This window comes from Madurella fahalii (genome assembly GCF_045866475.1).
Source record: "Madurella fahalii IFM 68171 DNA, scaffold_2, whole genome shotgun sequence".
Classification (NCBI taxonomy): Eukaryota; Fungi; Ascomycota; class Sordariomycetes; order Sordariales; genus Madurella; species Madurella fahalii.
Genome location: NW_027263972.1, coordinates 8487484 through 8503312, shown reverse-complemented (window position 1 = coordinate 8503312; position 15829 = coordinate 8487484). Strand labels below are relative to the sequence as shown.

At 55.4% G+C, this 15829-nt stretch overlaps 3 protein-coding genes across 3 annotated transcripts; all 3 read right to left on the bottom strand.

Moving 5' to 3' along the window:
* Positions 1 to 824: 824 nt before the first annotated feature.
* Positions 825 to 2327, bottom strand: MFIFM68171_05277 (Rho termination factor N-terminal domain-containing protein; the record flags this gene model as incomplete). Its single annotated transcript, XM_071060697.1, has 3 exons — positions 825 to 1620; positions 1750 to 1968; positions 2248 to 2327. The coding sequence occupies 3 exons, from the start codon at positions 2325 to 2327 to the stop codon at positions 825 to 827; spliced, it is 1095 nt and encodes a 364-aa protein (XP_070916798.1).
* A 660-nt stretch (positions 2328 to 2987) lies between these two features.
* On the bottom strand, positions 2988 to 5095 carry MFIFM68171_05276 (Cytochrome P450 monooxygenase; the record flags this gene model as incomplete). The annotated part of the gene is made up of 4 exons (XM_071060696.1): positions 2988 to 4072; positions 4137 to 4741; positions 4805 to 4901; positions 4972 to 5095. The coding sequence occupies 4 exons, from the start codon at positions 5093 to 5095 to the stop codon at positions 2988 to 2990; spliced, it is 1911 nt and encodes a 636-aa protein (XP_070916797.1).
* Positions 5096 to 12584: 7489 nt separating this feature from the next.
* On the bottom strand, positions 12585 to 15478 carry MFIFM68171_05275 (uncharacterized protein; the record flags this gene model as incomplete). The annotated part of the gene is made up of 2 exons (XM_071060695.1): positions 12585 to 14544; positions 15216 to 15478. The coding sequence occupies 2 exons, from the start codon at positions 15476 to 15478 to the stop codon at positions 12585 to 12587; spliced, it is 2223 nt and encodes a 740-aa protein (XP_070916796.1).
* Between the last annotated feature and the right edge of the window lie 351 nt (positions 15479 to 15829).

Here is a 15829-nt window from a genome sequence, read left to right as displayed (position 1 = left end):
GAACCCCGCTGTATCATGAGTTGAGTGTGAGGGAGGAGGGGTGAGGTACCCCACCGGCATGGGAGGTAGCTTTGATAGAACTGTTCAGCTAGTGCGACAGCTGCTAAGCAGCTGTTCTATAGCGCCAAACAGCTCTCTCCCCTCCCGTTACACTGTCTGGCAATTCTTTCGACGGTTTCGAACAAAATGCAGATATATTCCTACGGTCCTCGCCTCGCTCTTGCTCCCTGGAGACAAACCAGAAAAGGACGCATCTTGTATCCCCAAGGTTCGGTATTGGCTCGGCCAGCCCGAACATGGAAAGAAAACAAATCTTGTTCCCCGCCCCTGGCCGTCCATTGCAGAACCCAACGACTAGAATCTGCCGATCGAGATATACACAACCTTGCCCGCGTCTCTCCTCCCCACCGAACCCGCATCTCCATTGTCCGGAGCATACGAACCAAGTCGGAAGAGGCCGAAGTTGTAGGCAAAAGAAAAATCGGACTAAATCGGACTAGGTAAAGGAGGTAGGTATCAGGTAATTGGAGAATACCAAGTTCCGTGACGCCAGAGAGAATGGTAGGTAGGAATGGAAACTGGGAAAGCAAACAAGAAAAAACAAGTGAAAACGGGATATTGCCCAACGCCTTGAACGCCCTTGACCCCAACCGCTCCATCACTGACTGGTTTCCAAGGAGCCCCTCTTAGTCGTCTTCGAAACGACGCCGTATTTGGTGGGTTTACTGTGCGGCCGCGCGACCCGTGGCCAGGCTGAAGAGAGAGGCGCATCACAGGCGCGAATTTCTTTTTCTTACTCGCAACCACTGCCGGAAGAGCGCCTCTTACTTCTTCAAGACGGCATCATACACGGCCGTAACCCCGGCCACGGCCGTCCCCACCAAGACGCCCTTCCAACCGCTGTACAGCGCCCCATTGATCCGCGCCACCGTGTCGGGGCTAATCAGCCCACCAAACGTCACCCCCTGGGCATAAACCACGTACGTGGCCACCGCCTTGACGAGACTGAACGTCAACGGGTCGACCGCATACTCCTGCTGATGGCCATGCTTGGCCGCCGGGCGCCCCCTCCCCCTCGCGGCGCCGCCGCCGCTGTTATGCGCGGCGCTCAAGTTGAAAAAGTAGCCAAACACGCCGGGGATGACCAGGCTGGTCAGCATCCAGGTCAGGGCGGGGCCCCAGAAGCCGGCCGTCACGAGGGCGAACATGTCGGGCAGGTTCACGGGGTAGTCATCGGTGCCGAGGAAGGCGATGGCGGGGATGGTGAAGGCGTACCGGTCCGGCAGGATCTCCTGGCGCAGGCGGTACAGCTCAAAGAGGGCGATGGAGGCGAGCACCGACTGCACCGTCGACAGCCACTCGCGCGTCGTCTGCGTGGCCTCGGTGATGCCCGACTCGTGGTAGAGCGACGCGACGCGCTCGCGCACGGCCACCGTGCTGCGATCGACGGCACGCGCCACGTCCGCCGGTGTGGCCGGGAGCATCTGCACGCGCGAAGCGGCGAGCGTGAGGGCCCGGCCTGGGGTGCGGACGAGCGCGGTGGCCGTGGAGGATGCCGGCTGTTGTCCTTCTTGTTCGTCGTCCTCTTCCTCTTCGTCTTCTTCTTCTTCCTCTTCCTCTCTGTGGATTGGGGGAAGATGGCAGGGTTAGCAGTTCGCTCTTTTGTTTACCCGCGGCGCGCGCCGCGTGCGCGCGCACGGAAAGGGGCGGGAACCCGGGAGCGAAAAAAGGCGGGCAAAAAAAACTCACTCGGCGGCGACGATCTCCTCGGTGGGCTTGGTCGACCTCCGCCGGGACGGCTTCATCTCGGGGGGAGGCGCGATCTCCTTCTTGATGGGCGAACCACCGGCGCGGGCGCGGCTCTTGAAGTAGTCATTGAACTTGGGGTTGGACTGGTATTGCGTCGCATGTTCCGAGAGGTACTCGTCGAGGACGAGCTCCAGGTCGCTTTTCCGAAGTCCTTCGTAACTATGCGCGGGTTAGATGCTGGCTGCGATGGTATCACGACGTTGCATTGGAGATGGCGATGCAGATGGAGCTTATGGGGGTTGGTGGTGCGCGGGAGCTTGCAGGACAAGCTTGAGACGACGCGTGTTTGTAACAAGCACACGACGAGTCCAAAATGCGCGAAGCGATAAAATGCAGCGGGAACAGGATGGAGAGAAAACGGCAGCCGTCGAGTATCTTGTTTGTCGATAGCCCAGATAGCTATGCTTCTGGAATCAGCAACGTGAAGGCGCAACGTACTCTTTCAGCCCAATCGTTTGTGCTAGCTCAACGAGGTCCGACTTGCGCTGCCGCGCCAGCCAGCTGTTTCCGCCCGACATGATTTGCGACTTGCGTGCGAGACGTGGTTGATGTCGTCGGGGTCGCGTAAATGCGGCGACTTTGATGCGATGGGTTGCGCGTCGAGGCTGCCAAGTTCAGAGCGAAAGCTGACGTGTGAGGATGCCGAAGCTGGGTGGAAACTGTGGAGGGGGAGGGGGGGGGGGTGTGGGAGATGGAACAGTGCGTTGTTTATGTTTTCATGAGCGTGTTGTGGTTGGGAGACGGGAGACGGGGGACGGGAGACGGGGGTCTTGGAGGGAGCTTGGCGCTGTGGGGAGCGGGCAAGACCGCCAGCACATTAACTAAGTGAAGCTTGGTAACAGCTTGGGCGGGCGATTCCCCAAAAACGGGGTTTGTTGTTACCTTGGCGCTCTCAGAGAGAAATGGGGTGGCTGGGAGCAAGCCGGCCCCAGGGCCCAGGTGAGGTCATCTTTGGACAATCTTCCCCTCGACCAATCAGCACACATGGCACTTCACCATAACCACTTCACAATAACCACCTCTCGCCTCACCTATTAAATCGGCTGCAAAATCTCATTCTCAAAATATACTAAAATCAGACAGGGGGAGGAAAAAGAAGAGAAAAATAAGGAGACGAAGGGGAAAAAAAAAAACCTGAAAGAAGAAAAAGAAAACCAGAAAAAAAACGGAAAAGCCAATCATGACAACTCAGGGTCATTCACAAACCTCTCACACCCCCTCCTGACAATCCTCAGCGGAATGTGCTTGCCCCCGTGCAACTTGAGCGTCAACACCGAGTTCGCCTGCCTGAGCGTCTCCCGACTCTTGGCCTGAGCCTTTGCATACACCTCCCTCCTTTCAGCGGGGCTCATGCGCTCGACCTCCTCATCGCTCGCCCACTCCTCCACAGCCAGCTCAATACTATACTGTTGGAAGATGACGGCCAGCGCCGCGTTCATCTCCACCATGGCGATCCTCCTCCCCAGACAGGACCTCGGCCCGTCACTGAACGGGATGTAACTGCCGCGCACCGGCCGGTAGAGCGATGCGCTGACGTCGCTCCCCTGGAACCCGCCGTAATCGCCCTTGTCGTCAATGTCCTCCTCATTCTTGCTCTCCGCCCCGTTCGTCGTAGCAGTGCGGTACCACCTCTCGGGCACGAATGCGTCCAGGTCCGACTCCTTCCCGCCCCCCGGGGGTCCCGGCCACCACCTCGGATTCCGCTGCGCGCAGACGGCCAGGAGGCTGCACGACAGGCCAGCGTGGAGGACGTGGGTGCGCCCGTCGATAGTGATGGTCTGGTCGGCGTCGTGCGAGACGACCTTGGGGATGCCCGTCACCGGGGGCATCATGCGGAGCGTCTCGTAGACGCACGCGCCGATGTGGCTGGCCATCATGGGGTTGACGTACTTTTCGTAGTCCCACTCGGCCGGGTCCGTGGTGCCAAAGAGCGCGTCAATGTCCTTCTGAAGGCGCCGCTGCGTGGCCGGGTTGTTGGCCAGCTCTACGAGGGCAAAGTGCAGCGTGTTGGCTGTTGTCTCGTGGCCCGCCACGATCATGATGAAGGCGTTGCCGATTATGTCGCTGTCTTGGAGCGTCATGCTGCTCGACGCTTTTTGGCCGTATTTGGATTGCACGAGCTGACCCATGATGTCCATGCCTTCCTTTCCGCTGCCACCGCGTCGGGCTTCTTCAATCTTGTCCCGGAGAAATTCGTCCATGTACTGGAGGTAGTTAACCTTGGCTTCGTAGACCCTTCGAAAGAAGTTGAAGGGGAGATATTCTTGCAACTATGTTAGTGCCGTCGCTCAATATCGGCCATGCAAAACAGGGAGGGGCCGACGCACTGAGCAACACTGTAGGCATAATAAGGATAGTCACTATCCTCTCCAGAGTGGCCGCCAGCGAATCTGCAAAGGTCATGGTGTGCCCCTCGGGTGGCTCTAGGCTACCATACTTGGCCATCTTGGGATCGATGTCCCTGGGCAGCCTCTGACCCGGCCAGAGCAGGCGCAGGCCGAAGCCGACGTAGCCAATGATGTTGAGCGCCCACGTCATAGTGTCGTGCTCGAGCGAGGTTATCGTCTTGGTCGTGCCCGTCCGCTCACCGTCGGGGCCAAGGTACATGTCGAGCATGCCCCTGGTCTGGGCGATGGCCTCGGCAAAAGTGTGGGCGGCGTTCTTCTCGTTGAAGCTGGCGCTGGTGACCTTGCGGTGCATGCGCCAGAGCGCGCCCTCGGTGGTGAGTACATTGTGACCAAACATGCTGAGGACGCCGTAGCGGGCCACGTCCTTGGGGAAGGCGTCACGGCGCTGCGTCATCCGGTGGATTACCTCTGGATGTTGGGTGTACAGCAGCATTTCGCCCGGGGACACAGCTATGAAGCTCTCGGTCCCCAGACGCTCAAAGTACTCCTGGCCGGTGCGGTAGGCCCAGTCTGGGATCATGACACTGGGTTTGCCAATGTCAGCATGCGAGACAATTGACACAGGGCGCGGAGTGGGCGGCACTTACAACAGCCGGTCCTCCCATACTGCCTTGGGGAGCAGTTTAATCAGCGGGACCCATAGCCGAAATGTGAGCTGCCATAGCAGGTTGATGGGAGACCAAGCTAAAGGATGCTCTCGTTAGGGAGTCTGGAAAGCGAGCGATACTGAGCTGGGGCGGGGCCTGGTCCTTACGGAGAACAATATAGACAAGCCCCGTCTTGCGAGCTTTGAGGATATTCCGCCACAAATTAGAAATGTAGGTGTACACGGCGACAGCCGCGGCGGCGCCAATGGCAACGAGCACCGGCAACGCCATTGACGCACTAGAGGGATTAGCGAAGCGGCTACTGCTTTGTCATTCGTGCTAAGGTTGGAAGCCGGTCGAGACGCCGATGCAGCAGACACAACGGCCCGCCGTCCACTAAGGCAAGCGATATCCGTGGTGAAGTATGCACAGTACAGGACCACGGCAGCAACGCACAGGGCAATGACAGCAAGGAGGAGTTGACAGGACAAAAAGCAGCCGGACGAACCGCAACCAAGGCAGTCCAATGGAATTCGGATGACGGCAAAACGCCAGCCAAAAATAAAATAAAATAAAATAAAATAAAATAAAACAAATAATAATAATAAAACGGGTACAAAATAAGAAAGGAAGAAAAGGAAAGAAAAGCCAAAGCAAAAGTCGGGGGTACCTTATGTCAGAATTCATGGGTGGCTACACCCAGCCCTGGGAACCATACCCCTGCTGCAGGGCAGAGCCCACGTGCATGAAACAGAAACGGGTCATCGGACTGACATGGCAGAGCCATTCTGCGTCGTCGGTCGTGCAATTGCGAGCCGGCGATTCGGCAGTCTAGGCCCTGAAACGAGGAGAGACGACCGCTTGGGCGACTGAAAATGGCCGGGGTGGAGTGGGTCCTGCATTGTGGTGTCGTACTGTGAGCTGTGATACGTAAGTTATGGATCTGAAAGTTCCGATAATCCAAAAGTTCCCAAGCACCTGCTCGCTTTCGTAACCGGATACCACACGCCCTCCCGGGGCTAAAAAGGACGCTCGCCCGCGAGCACGAGTCCCGGATTAGGATGACGGTTCTTTGGGCATTGAGCTCAGGCTTTAGTATCCTTTGGTGGTAGTCTATGCAGTAATTATTATAGTACAGGAGTTGTTTACGCAACAGGACCCCTGCGACGTTCCTCGACACTGAGTTACCTTACCCATCCCGCCAAATCCACCCCAAATTCCCCACGTAGACATGCACATCATCGACCGGGGCCTACCACGGCCTGTCTTCTTGACAGGTGGACGGGACCAAGCATATTTGCTGCTGCATACGAGTATACCAGTCTAAGAATCCTAAGGCCGCATACGCTTCTTGGTGAAAACGGACTCGGAATAAGGTAGCCACAGATGCGACGTAAGAGGCGACATGGTTGGATGCCCGGCTCCCATCTACGTAACCTAGTAACAAGTGGGGGGAGAGGGTGCTCCAAGGTGTGGGTGCACAAGAACTTAGACGGGAGCAAACAGACGCCACTGAGGGTACTAATGTAGTAAGAATAGTACGCCTCATCTTTGTACATGCGGCCGGACTACTTAGTATTGTACCAATCTATAGGAGGCCTTACAACGGATCTCCCACTTCCTTTCCTTGCTCAGTAACTAAGGAGCTTAGCAAACTAACTACTCTTCAATTCCGTTCCATTCAACCAAATTGCATCAAGAACAAGACACTTCACCTCCCCCTATGCGGACAGCTGCAGAGACAGCATGCTCACTGCCATGAGGACCAGACATCATGAAGAAACGACACTGCACCTACGTCAACTAGGAAAACTCGTCAAAGAATGTTGCAACAGACCGTGCACGAAACAGACTTACAATCCAAAGTTGGAAGAGAGCGAGGACGGATGTGTCACCAACCACGTAAGCCACACGCATAACTTGCTAAAAACCGCATCTTCAAAAGCCACGGGTTCGACGCAAGAATCTCCATAAACCGGCCCAACTAATACCTATCTTTCTTAGAATTTACCCGTGGTGCTAGTCACCGTTTATCACATCCATCAACAATTACTACGAGGCCTCATCATGCCTTGCGACCAACACTTACCAATAAGCAATGAAGCCTTGTGGCCGGGCCACGTAAGGCGGGAGTGAGCATGACTAGGCAACGCAAAACCACCGAGACGGGGGAGCCGTACTGACGCACGAACACGCTTTGCGGCATAGGACTTGCCTCCCCAAACCTTGGCCATTCTCAACCTCACAAGCCCTTAGGCCATGTGTTATCAGCAACCCCATCACATCGTGACTATGTGCGCCTTCTCCTTGGTTAGTTTGGCGCTTACTGCTAACCTTCGAGGTTCGGCATATGAGCTACATCCCTCGGCTTGGACCTGTATATACTTTAGTCGTGCTTGCCTTCCAGAGGATGCTAGGAATGTTGTCGACTCTGTCACGGAAGGTATTAACCGCCCGACTCTTGAAATGGCTGTAATGGACGCGCTACAAAAACAGGCCTGGTCTACAAAGCACCTCCGCGCTAATTTTGTCAGCTTGTAGATGGTGGGCCGTTTGGTATAATCGTCAATAACAGTCTCGGTCTCTAGGGGCGGGAAGCCTAGCGGGGTAAGAGCGGTTGCGGCCTCATTGTTCACGTCTCCTTGTTGGCCTATCTACAGAGATGATACTGGGTATATTTCCGCTCGACGTCCGCTGCCAAGCGGGTCTGGACGACACGGCGGTCCCACTCGAAACCCTTGACATCCTGTACCTTCTAGCGCCCAACAGGAGGTGGAATCCGGGTGTCGGCAGAACGTGAGATTAATCGTGGATGAGTAGCTTCCTGTCTTTTCCGATTGAGAGTATGCAATAGTACCCCAGCGCGTTGAGGCATTGTATACTGCGTTCTACCGAGCGACCAGCTAGTTGTTCCCTCCGAAGGTGCTGGTGAACGCCTGGCGTGCTCTAGAGCGGTGATGTAGGTTTGAAGCTGCGTAGGAGAATGTCGCCGTCTCAAATACAATGACGGGCTAGGCGCTCAATGCCAGTTTCTGATACCTGTTGTAGACGTTGTGGATGCGGATCTTTTCCCGAGAGGTGTTGATGGAAAGGGTAGCTTTCATGTTGTCGAAACCGTAAGGCTGCCGCACTTCAAGTTCCCTATCTTTGATTAGAACGGCCTCTTATTGTAGAAATGCGACGGGGCTAAGCATCGGCCGCGACTTCTTTTTCTTTTGCTATGTACATCTCCGCTGCCGGCGCCTTTCGCCGATGGCTTCTTGCGGCCGGGGACGTCTTGACGTGGGTTTATCCACTTCCCCTAAGTTCTTTGTCAACAGATACCAGAGCTCGTAGTCCCTCTACGGGCTCCTCTTCTAGGGAGCTTGTCCCACGGTTTGGACCGCAATGATCTCCCACGGCTCTTGTGTAGTCAGTATATGCTATAGAATGTTCTTGTACCGTGCCCCGTTATCGTTTATGTTTATCTGAGCAATGGCGAGTAATGGAGTGCCGCTTTCTGTGAACTTACTAGTACAAGCGAATCTGAGCGGGCAAGTACTAGAAGTTTACCCCTAATAGATAGCTAACTGTAGAGAAGGGGAGGAAAACAAATTTTAAACCAATAAAGGAAGAGAAAAAGAAAAGAAAACAAAACAAAACAAGACAAAACAAACAGAGAGAGAAGAGAATAAGATCCTGACTTGGCAAGCTCCCCTACCACAATGCGGTTCCTAGGACATCATTACGTGAGTTCTGTCAGCTGCGTTCCTTTGTATTCAATCTGTCTCTTCTTTTCCAGCTGTAGGAGATAGATTCTTAAATTTCAGTTCAACGAGTGTACTTCCTATAGCCTCTGGCAAGTTCTCTGTACGCGTAATAAAAGAAAACTGAAAGAAAGAAAAGGGTTGGGAGCTTCATATCATGCTAAGTATAAAGTGAAGTACCACTACTCCCCCATGGGTGCTCTGATGCTACGCTGCGTGAACCGAAGCCAGAGCCCCATAACCGCTCTACTACAAGCCGCTGTGGGCCAATGGCGCCTCAGCAATCGCAATCCCCCCCCGGGGAGATTTGAGGCATGATATACCACGAATACCTGCATGACGTATTGATGAGAACCTGATTCTCCTCGATCTTCTATCATAATATTTTTTTTGTCGAGTCGGTCAATAGCATAGGTAGATTAATAGCTTTACATAATATGACCATTACCATTTCTCACATCAAGTCTACTAGCATGTACATACCAGTAGCCTACCCAGGTCTTGATGGATTCCAAGGTGGCATAAGGCCGCATTCCTCGGACGCAAGCTCTTGTTTTCATTTGCCAGCTCTCTGAGCTCCCTCCGGATTAATCTCTTGCCTATATGTCGCTACTATGGATCAGCCCTACTGCCCGGGTAGACTCGGATCCACAGGCAACTTCAGGATCATCCCATCCGCCTGCAGCTCAAGGCTCTTTCGGGTCCGCACACTACGCGGGATCATGATCCGAAGTGGCGAGTTTTGTATGGTACCCCGCCAGTAGGCATGATCACCTTTGGGCTGTCGACCTGATGGTTGTTAGTTGAAGCCGGGCATGCGAGTCATGGAGGACTCTAGGTGGAGTAATTGCAGGAGTTTCGCCTCCGAGACTTGCCCAACCACCCCCAGTGCACCGAAGTTTCTGCGTCTGCGTCTCTCACAACAACTTCTGTTTTCAGCAGTTAGTACAGTTCTAAGCCAATGATTCGTGCTTCACCGCGAGGGGAAAGGCAAGAAGCGTGCATTCCATAAGACGATCCCGTCTTTCCATAGCTCCCAAAAGTCTGAAGCCGACCGCACGCATTCTGTTTCTCCGTATAGAGCAAAAACCACCTCAGCTAGCGTGCCTCGCCCGGACGGCCGCCCCAGCCGCTCATCTCCAGCTGGAGCGGAGGCCATTACCGTCCGATCATTACATCAGGATGGGGCACAATGACCAAGCACAGGCCCTCGCTCCATCACACAGTGCGCGCCCGGACCGTCGTCTCAAGGCCGGGGATGGGTCAAGCTCAAAGCTCAAGCCTGGAGCTGACATCCGAAGAAAGCAAGGACCAGATGGGAAGCGCATGCAAGGATGGATAAGTGTACGTGTAGACCTGAGCTCCGGATGCCGCTAGGTCGTCTGTCGCTAGCCTTGATCCCGGAGGGTTCAGGTTGCAACAAGCTGGGCCGATCTACGATCTTCTTTAGAACCCAGATATAAGTAACTATTTGCGCTATAGCCCTACCATTATGTCATCTGACACGCACGCAGTGCCTGAGGACTGACCGAGTGATGATGAATGACATCACAAATTTGAGCACATCAGAATATTGAGAGGAGCTCTCATGGGAATTCAGCTTCTGATCAGTCTCCTGTCACGGCAGAGGCTGTTCGTCAAGACTAACCCCTCGACGTCCTTTAGGAACAACCCTGAAAATGTCCCAGATGAAGAGAGCAGGTCGGAAAGTAGCAGAAACAGCGGTAGTCCAGTGGTTTCCAGTATATTAGTCCGGGTAAAAAGAAGGTAATAGATAGCGCGTGATTTTTGGTGAGAGTCTCGCACACCGTCTGATATGTGAGGTTTCCGGTAGGATGGGTCCGTCGACTTATAAGCTGATACACGATGTAGAACCCCAGCTATTCAAGCGGTAATGATAGAAGCCCGATCTTGTTTAATTAAGCTCTCGTCGCTTCTCAGGGGAGGGAGGGAGGGGGGGGGGGGGGGGGGGGGTTTTTAAGGGGCAATTTTGCTCTAAGGAGCTCTCATTTTGGTCCATAAACAGACACATATATGGTGGTTTGCAGGTTGAAGGGTGGAAAAGGAAGGCGCGTTGTAAGACGCGGTCACGATGTAGGGAAATAGAGTGTGACAAGACACTTCGACCGTGAATTTTTGACTTGTTATTGTCTTGGAATCGAAAGAATAGATCGCAAATGTACAAGTGGCCTTTCAATTTTTTGCGATGCCTGGCCGCCCGATGTTTGTTCACCGGGAAAGGTTACCGTAGGTAAATAGTCAAACCATGTATCAGTTCCCCAATCCCCAACGCCACGCAGGTCGGCAATGAGTAACATGTTGATCTTTGTAAAAGAGCAAAACGCCTGACCATGGCCCACATGACAGATCCATTCTGACCGGAATGAAACAAGAACCACAACGCTCGCAGAAACACTGGCATCGCACATCATGTAAATCACTTACCTAAGCATGCACGACAAAGGCAAGAAGAAAGAGACAGAGCAATCCACATGAGGCAAGCCCAAAAACGAAGACCAGCAAAACAGCACGCAACCCGAGAGAGAAAAATGCCAACGCTCGTTTCCTTAAACTTTAACCTCAACCTCAACCTTGCCCTTGGTGCATATCTGCCACGGAAAGAGAATAGTGCCCCGGAACCCAAACCCCAGAACGCAACGACCGCCGCCAAGCAACCCAAATAGGAAGTCTAAGGGGTTAGAAAGAAGAGAACGAGAAAACGTTACAGAACCATATAATACAACGAAGTAGAAGAAGAAGAAGAGAAGAGGAGGGGAAAGCAGAAGACGCCCATCGACCGGCCACCTAGTCTCGAGCCCCGTCCAGTCCAGCCCAGCCTATCCCACGCCGTGCGTGCAAGCCCAATGCCACCACCTATTACCATTCCCACGCCGTATCGGGCTCTGCGCCGCTCCACGTATGATTGGGACTTGTTGCCGCGACTTTTGTGACCCGTGGCTGGCATGGCCAGATGATTTGAGGGGAGGAACGGGGAAGAGGGTGTGGGAAGATCTGGAAGAACCATTGCCGCTTGCCACCGGTGCAATCTTAACCATCCGATAACCAGATCTTCCCTCCAACCCAATCTGGTTCACTTCGGTTAGGTTCAGTCCAGTCCACCGTTTTGTTTTCTTCCCTCCAAAACCCCCCAGACAAGGGAAAGTGAAAAAAAGAAGGAGAAAGGAATGAAAAATTGCTGAGAGAAAAGGAATTGACGCCGCCGAATCTTCCTCTTTCCCCGTCATCACCATTGAATGATGATCATGATCTCCTATTTAACGAAACTGCCTGATACGCCGCAAACTCATTAAGACGCGAAAAACAGAAAAAGGAAAAGGCATATGCAATGCCATTCCGCTTTTCTTCATCTTGGTGCTCTTGTGATGTCAAATGTCATGCATGAATGTGTCCTGTGTGGTGTGTTGCGCTGAAAGAGAAAGAGAGAGTTGGAGATTTTAGGGAGTTAGGTTTGAAGAGAAAGTGATTACGGGATGCAAACGTCTACTAATCTACCCCCCCGGGATCGATGGACTTTCGGGAGAAATGTTCGAGCTCCTTCGTAGCTTTGCTCAATGGTTTTCGGCATCATCGTGATAAATCATCACGCTGGATCAAAACGAGGGGAAAGAAAGGAGGGAGTTTTTGTGCGGTGTGATCCATGATCGTGGCCTGGTGATAGGTAAGTGACGCTGATGCCGATGATGGCTGGCAAAAAGATCAGGACTTGGAGTCCGCAACCCAAGGCCAGCGGGAAGGCGCAAGCAAGGAAAAGGGTGTTGTAGGTGTGTCGGTTGGTCGGCGATCTCGCTTGCATCCGCTGAATGCTCAACGTGCAGAAGTAAGAATGAGCGGCCGGTCGATGAATCGATGTCGCTGTGTTGCCCGCCGTCTTTTTTCATTGATAGGGCAGATGCAAAAGCGGGCAAAAATAGAAAGGACCCCAAGCAGACGTGGTTGGGACGGTAATATCTCCCTATCCCCTCACCGGGAAGGAGATTGTCAGGGGCAGAAAACCCCCGACCAAGGGGCGGCTCTTAACGAGCCGGATAACCCTCGTACTCATCACCCGGGGCCGCCGGTGCGGGAGGACCGTTCACGCCTTCAGTAGCAGGAGGCGGCTGCATTCCGCCGTACAACTGACGACCACTACCCATCTGGCTGTACAAGGTCTGGCTGTAGCTGCTGACGGGAGTGGCAGGGACGGCAGCAGCAGCTGATGTCGTCCCAAACAAATCCGAACCAGGACCCGAGCCCATCATCTGCATCGACCGGGACGGTCCGACAGGGGTGCTCTGATGGCGCATGTGCTTAGCAGCGCCAGCGGGAGGAGGACCGCCGTGAGTCGGCTGTTGGTAATAAGACTGGCTGCCGTAGCTCTGTGGGGGGTAGTAACTGCTGGGGTTGCTCTGGGTACTGCCAGCAGTGGTGTGGTAGGCGGTGCTGTCGTGGCGATAGTCACGGCCGTTATAAGGTGGGGCAGTTGCGGTGTTGTAGCCGCCGGGATTAGCGCCGGGGTAATAAGGAGCGTATCCGTTGGTCTGCTCGGCGTAGCCTGCCGAGGCGGACGGGGCAAACGGCATGGTCGACCACGGGAAGCTGCCCGCGTCGGAGAACGCGCGTTGGTGGGGGCCACGGGCACGGTATTCGTCGTAGCTGTTGCGCGTGGCCTCGGGGTTGTAGCTCGGACGAGGGATGGGCAGGGGCCCGGTGGGGGCGCTGTAATCGTATGACGTGGTTGAGGGGCCGGCACGCTCGTCGTTGTTCCGAGCCATGGCGTGCATGGGACGGACATCGGGGAACGTGCGGTCAGTCGTGCGAGGCGGGAAGCGGGGCTCGATGTCGCGGTCGGTGTGAGCGCCCCCAAAGCCGCCAAAGCGGGCCCGCTTAACGGTGCGGTCGCCACCTTCACTACGGCGATATCCGTCGTCACGCGGGTAGAAGGTCGTAGGCTGGCTCACCCGGCGAGCAGGGAGCCCCAGGAACCCCTGGTTGGGGCTGTCGAGGGCGAAATGCTCGCGGACCTGGCCATGAAGGGCATTGCCGAGCGACTGGGCGCGACGGTGGCTGGCCGCCGACCTGGATTTGGTCTTTGGCTTGTTCTTTGGCTTTGCGTTCTCACCAGTGATGTTGGGCAGGATCTCAATGTCCGGGACCTGGGTGAGGCGCGGGTTCTTCCCTTGCATCTCCTGGCCGATCCGGGCGACAATCTGCTGAACCTCGTAAGTGGTGTAGCCGCTGCGGCACAGCTCGAGGAGCCACTGAGGCACGGGGACGGCATTGCTGCTGAGGATGGGCAGGTCCTCGTCGTCGTCGTCGTGGTCCTCGCCTCGCGGACGCTTCCTAGACGACTTCTCGTCCAAGCGCTTCTGCTCACGCTTCCGGACGGCGAGGGTCCAATCTACCACGATGCCGTCCTCAGTCTGTCCGGTGCGCCTATTCTCGTTGCTCCATGCCTCGAGACGGAGGATCTGGCATTCAACCAAGCCGCAGAGGCGCTTGTTGTACTCGGCATTGTTGCGGTAGCGAGCACGCTGGTAGTGTTTGCGACAGAGACAGATCCAAACATTGTCGGGAATGCTGCGCGTGCAGTTCTTGTTGCGCCCAAAGAGGTGGGACATGGCCTTACGCCAGTTGACTTCCTCACCTTCCCGAGTCAAGGTGCAGCGGTCCATGTACTTGCAAACCTTTGGCGCCATAAAGTCAATTTCTCGCATCAGCTCGTCAGCCGTGGCGAACAGGCGGGGGACGGCACTGGCGATGAGGGACGGATCGAGATAGTAGCGATAGGCGACTCCGGGGGCGGTTGCGGTATGTGCGGGAATACCAGGAGCCGCTGGAGCTGGGGCGCGGGCCGGGGCCGGGGCCGGGACCGGGACCTGGGTTGCCGAGGCGGACGGAGTGGCGCCCGCATTCTTGGAGAGATCCGGAGCCGAGATGGCTCGCCGATGAACGCTCGAGGGCGAATTGTCACGGGACGACGTCAGATCAACAGGGCTGCTCGTCTCATTAGTGCACAGATTAACACCCCCATCCGGGACGAGAATATCCTTAAGACGTGAATCGGTGCGTGGGAGTGTGGTGTGGAAGGGTAGTACGAAAGGGGAGGGCAAGGGAGAGCGCTAGGCTGGGAGGATGGGAGTCAAAAAGGTAGGGTTGATGAAGAAGTGGGTAAAGGCGTGAACAACAGTTGTTTGCTGTTGTGCGCAGCCGGTTGGCAATCAAAGGGCTGGTGGTGCCCCATTGCGAGGGACGGGCTCGGCAACCGGTAACCGGCAACTGACAACTGCCAACTGCTAACTTTGACCGTTGTCGATCCGGATCATGGCATCCGCGTCCCCTGGTGAAAAGTGGGCCGCGTCGCGTTTGGAGCCCCGCGGGACGCACAGACCACAGGTTACTTGGCGCATGCTAAGCTTTCTGAAATCGATCTGAAAATCCGGGGAAGGTGCGAAGACCCGCAGCTGCAGAGATCGGTAAAGTTCCCCGAACTTGTGGGGAATTCAGATCGCGCGCGATCTGAACGTTCAAGATATGGTGATGGTTGAGATCTTGCTGTCGTGGCAGCCAGGGGCAATGCACTCGATCAAGACAGGGGAGGGGGGGGGGGGGGGGGGGGGGGGGGGGAAGAAAAGAGGTGAAGAAAAAAAACAATCTGCCAGACTGACCTTGCAGTGCCTGATCGGCCACCCTGCCCACGTCGAATTATGACCGCGTCCGTGGGCGACTCGGGACGCTCGTCGGCCTCGAGATCGATGGCGACGGGCCGGCCAGGGGCAATGGTCGCTGCCGACGGCTCGTAGGTTGCCGCTTGCTCGTTTTCGGAGCGGCTGGGGCGATCCAGGCGGCGGGAGCCCGCCCGAGGCGAAGGCTCTCCGTCGGCCGGATCGGGCTTGATGGGCGCGGCGGGGCCGACTTTGTCGCGGGCCATCTTGTGGTCGCTGTTCTCGGCCTTGTAGTTGTAGTTGTAGTAGTTGTTCGTGTTGGTGGTGTTGGTGTCGAGGGAAAATTCGGTAGGAATCAAGTTGGTCAGCGGCTGAAATTCGCTGACGGTGGAAAGGGAGGAGATTCGCGAGTGCGATCCAGAATTTGTTGAGGAGGAAGTGTATGAGGAAGAGAGGGAGCTGCGAGAATTCGAGTATTTATGGCCCGGCGAGTTCGGGCTGACCGGGTGGCTATCAGTCGGTGATTCACTGCCAAAGGTGGGGCCCGCCGTTCCAGGACTTGGGATGGATTTCGTCTCTATTGTGAAAGGGAGAGAATAACCGTTGGCATCCCAGGG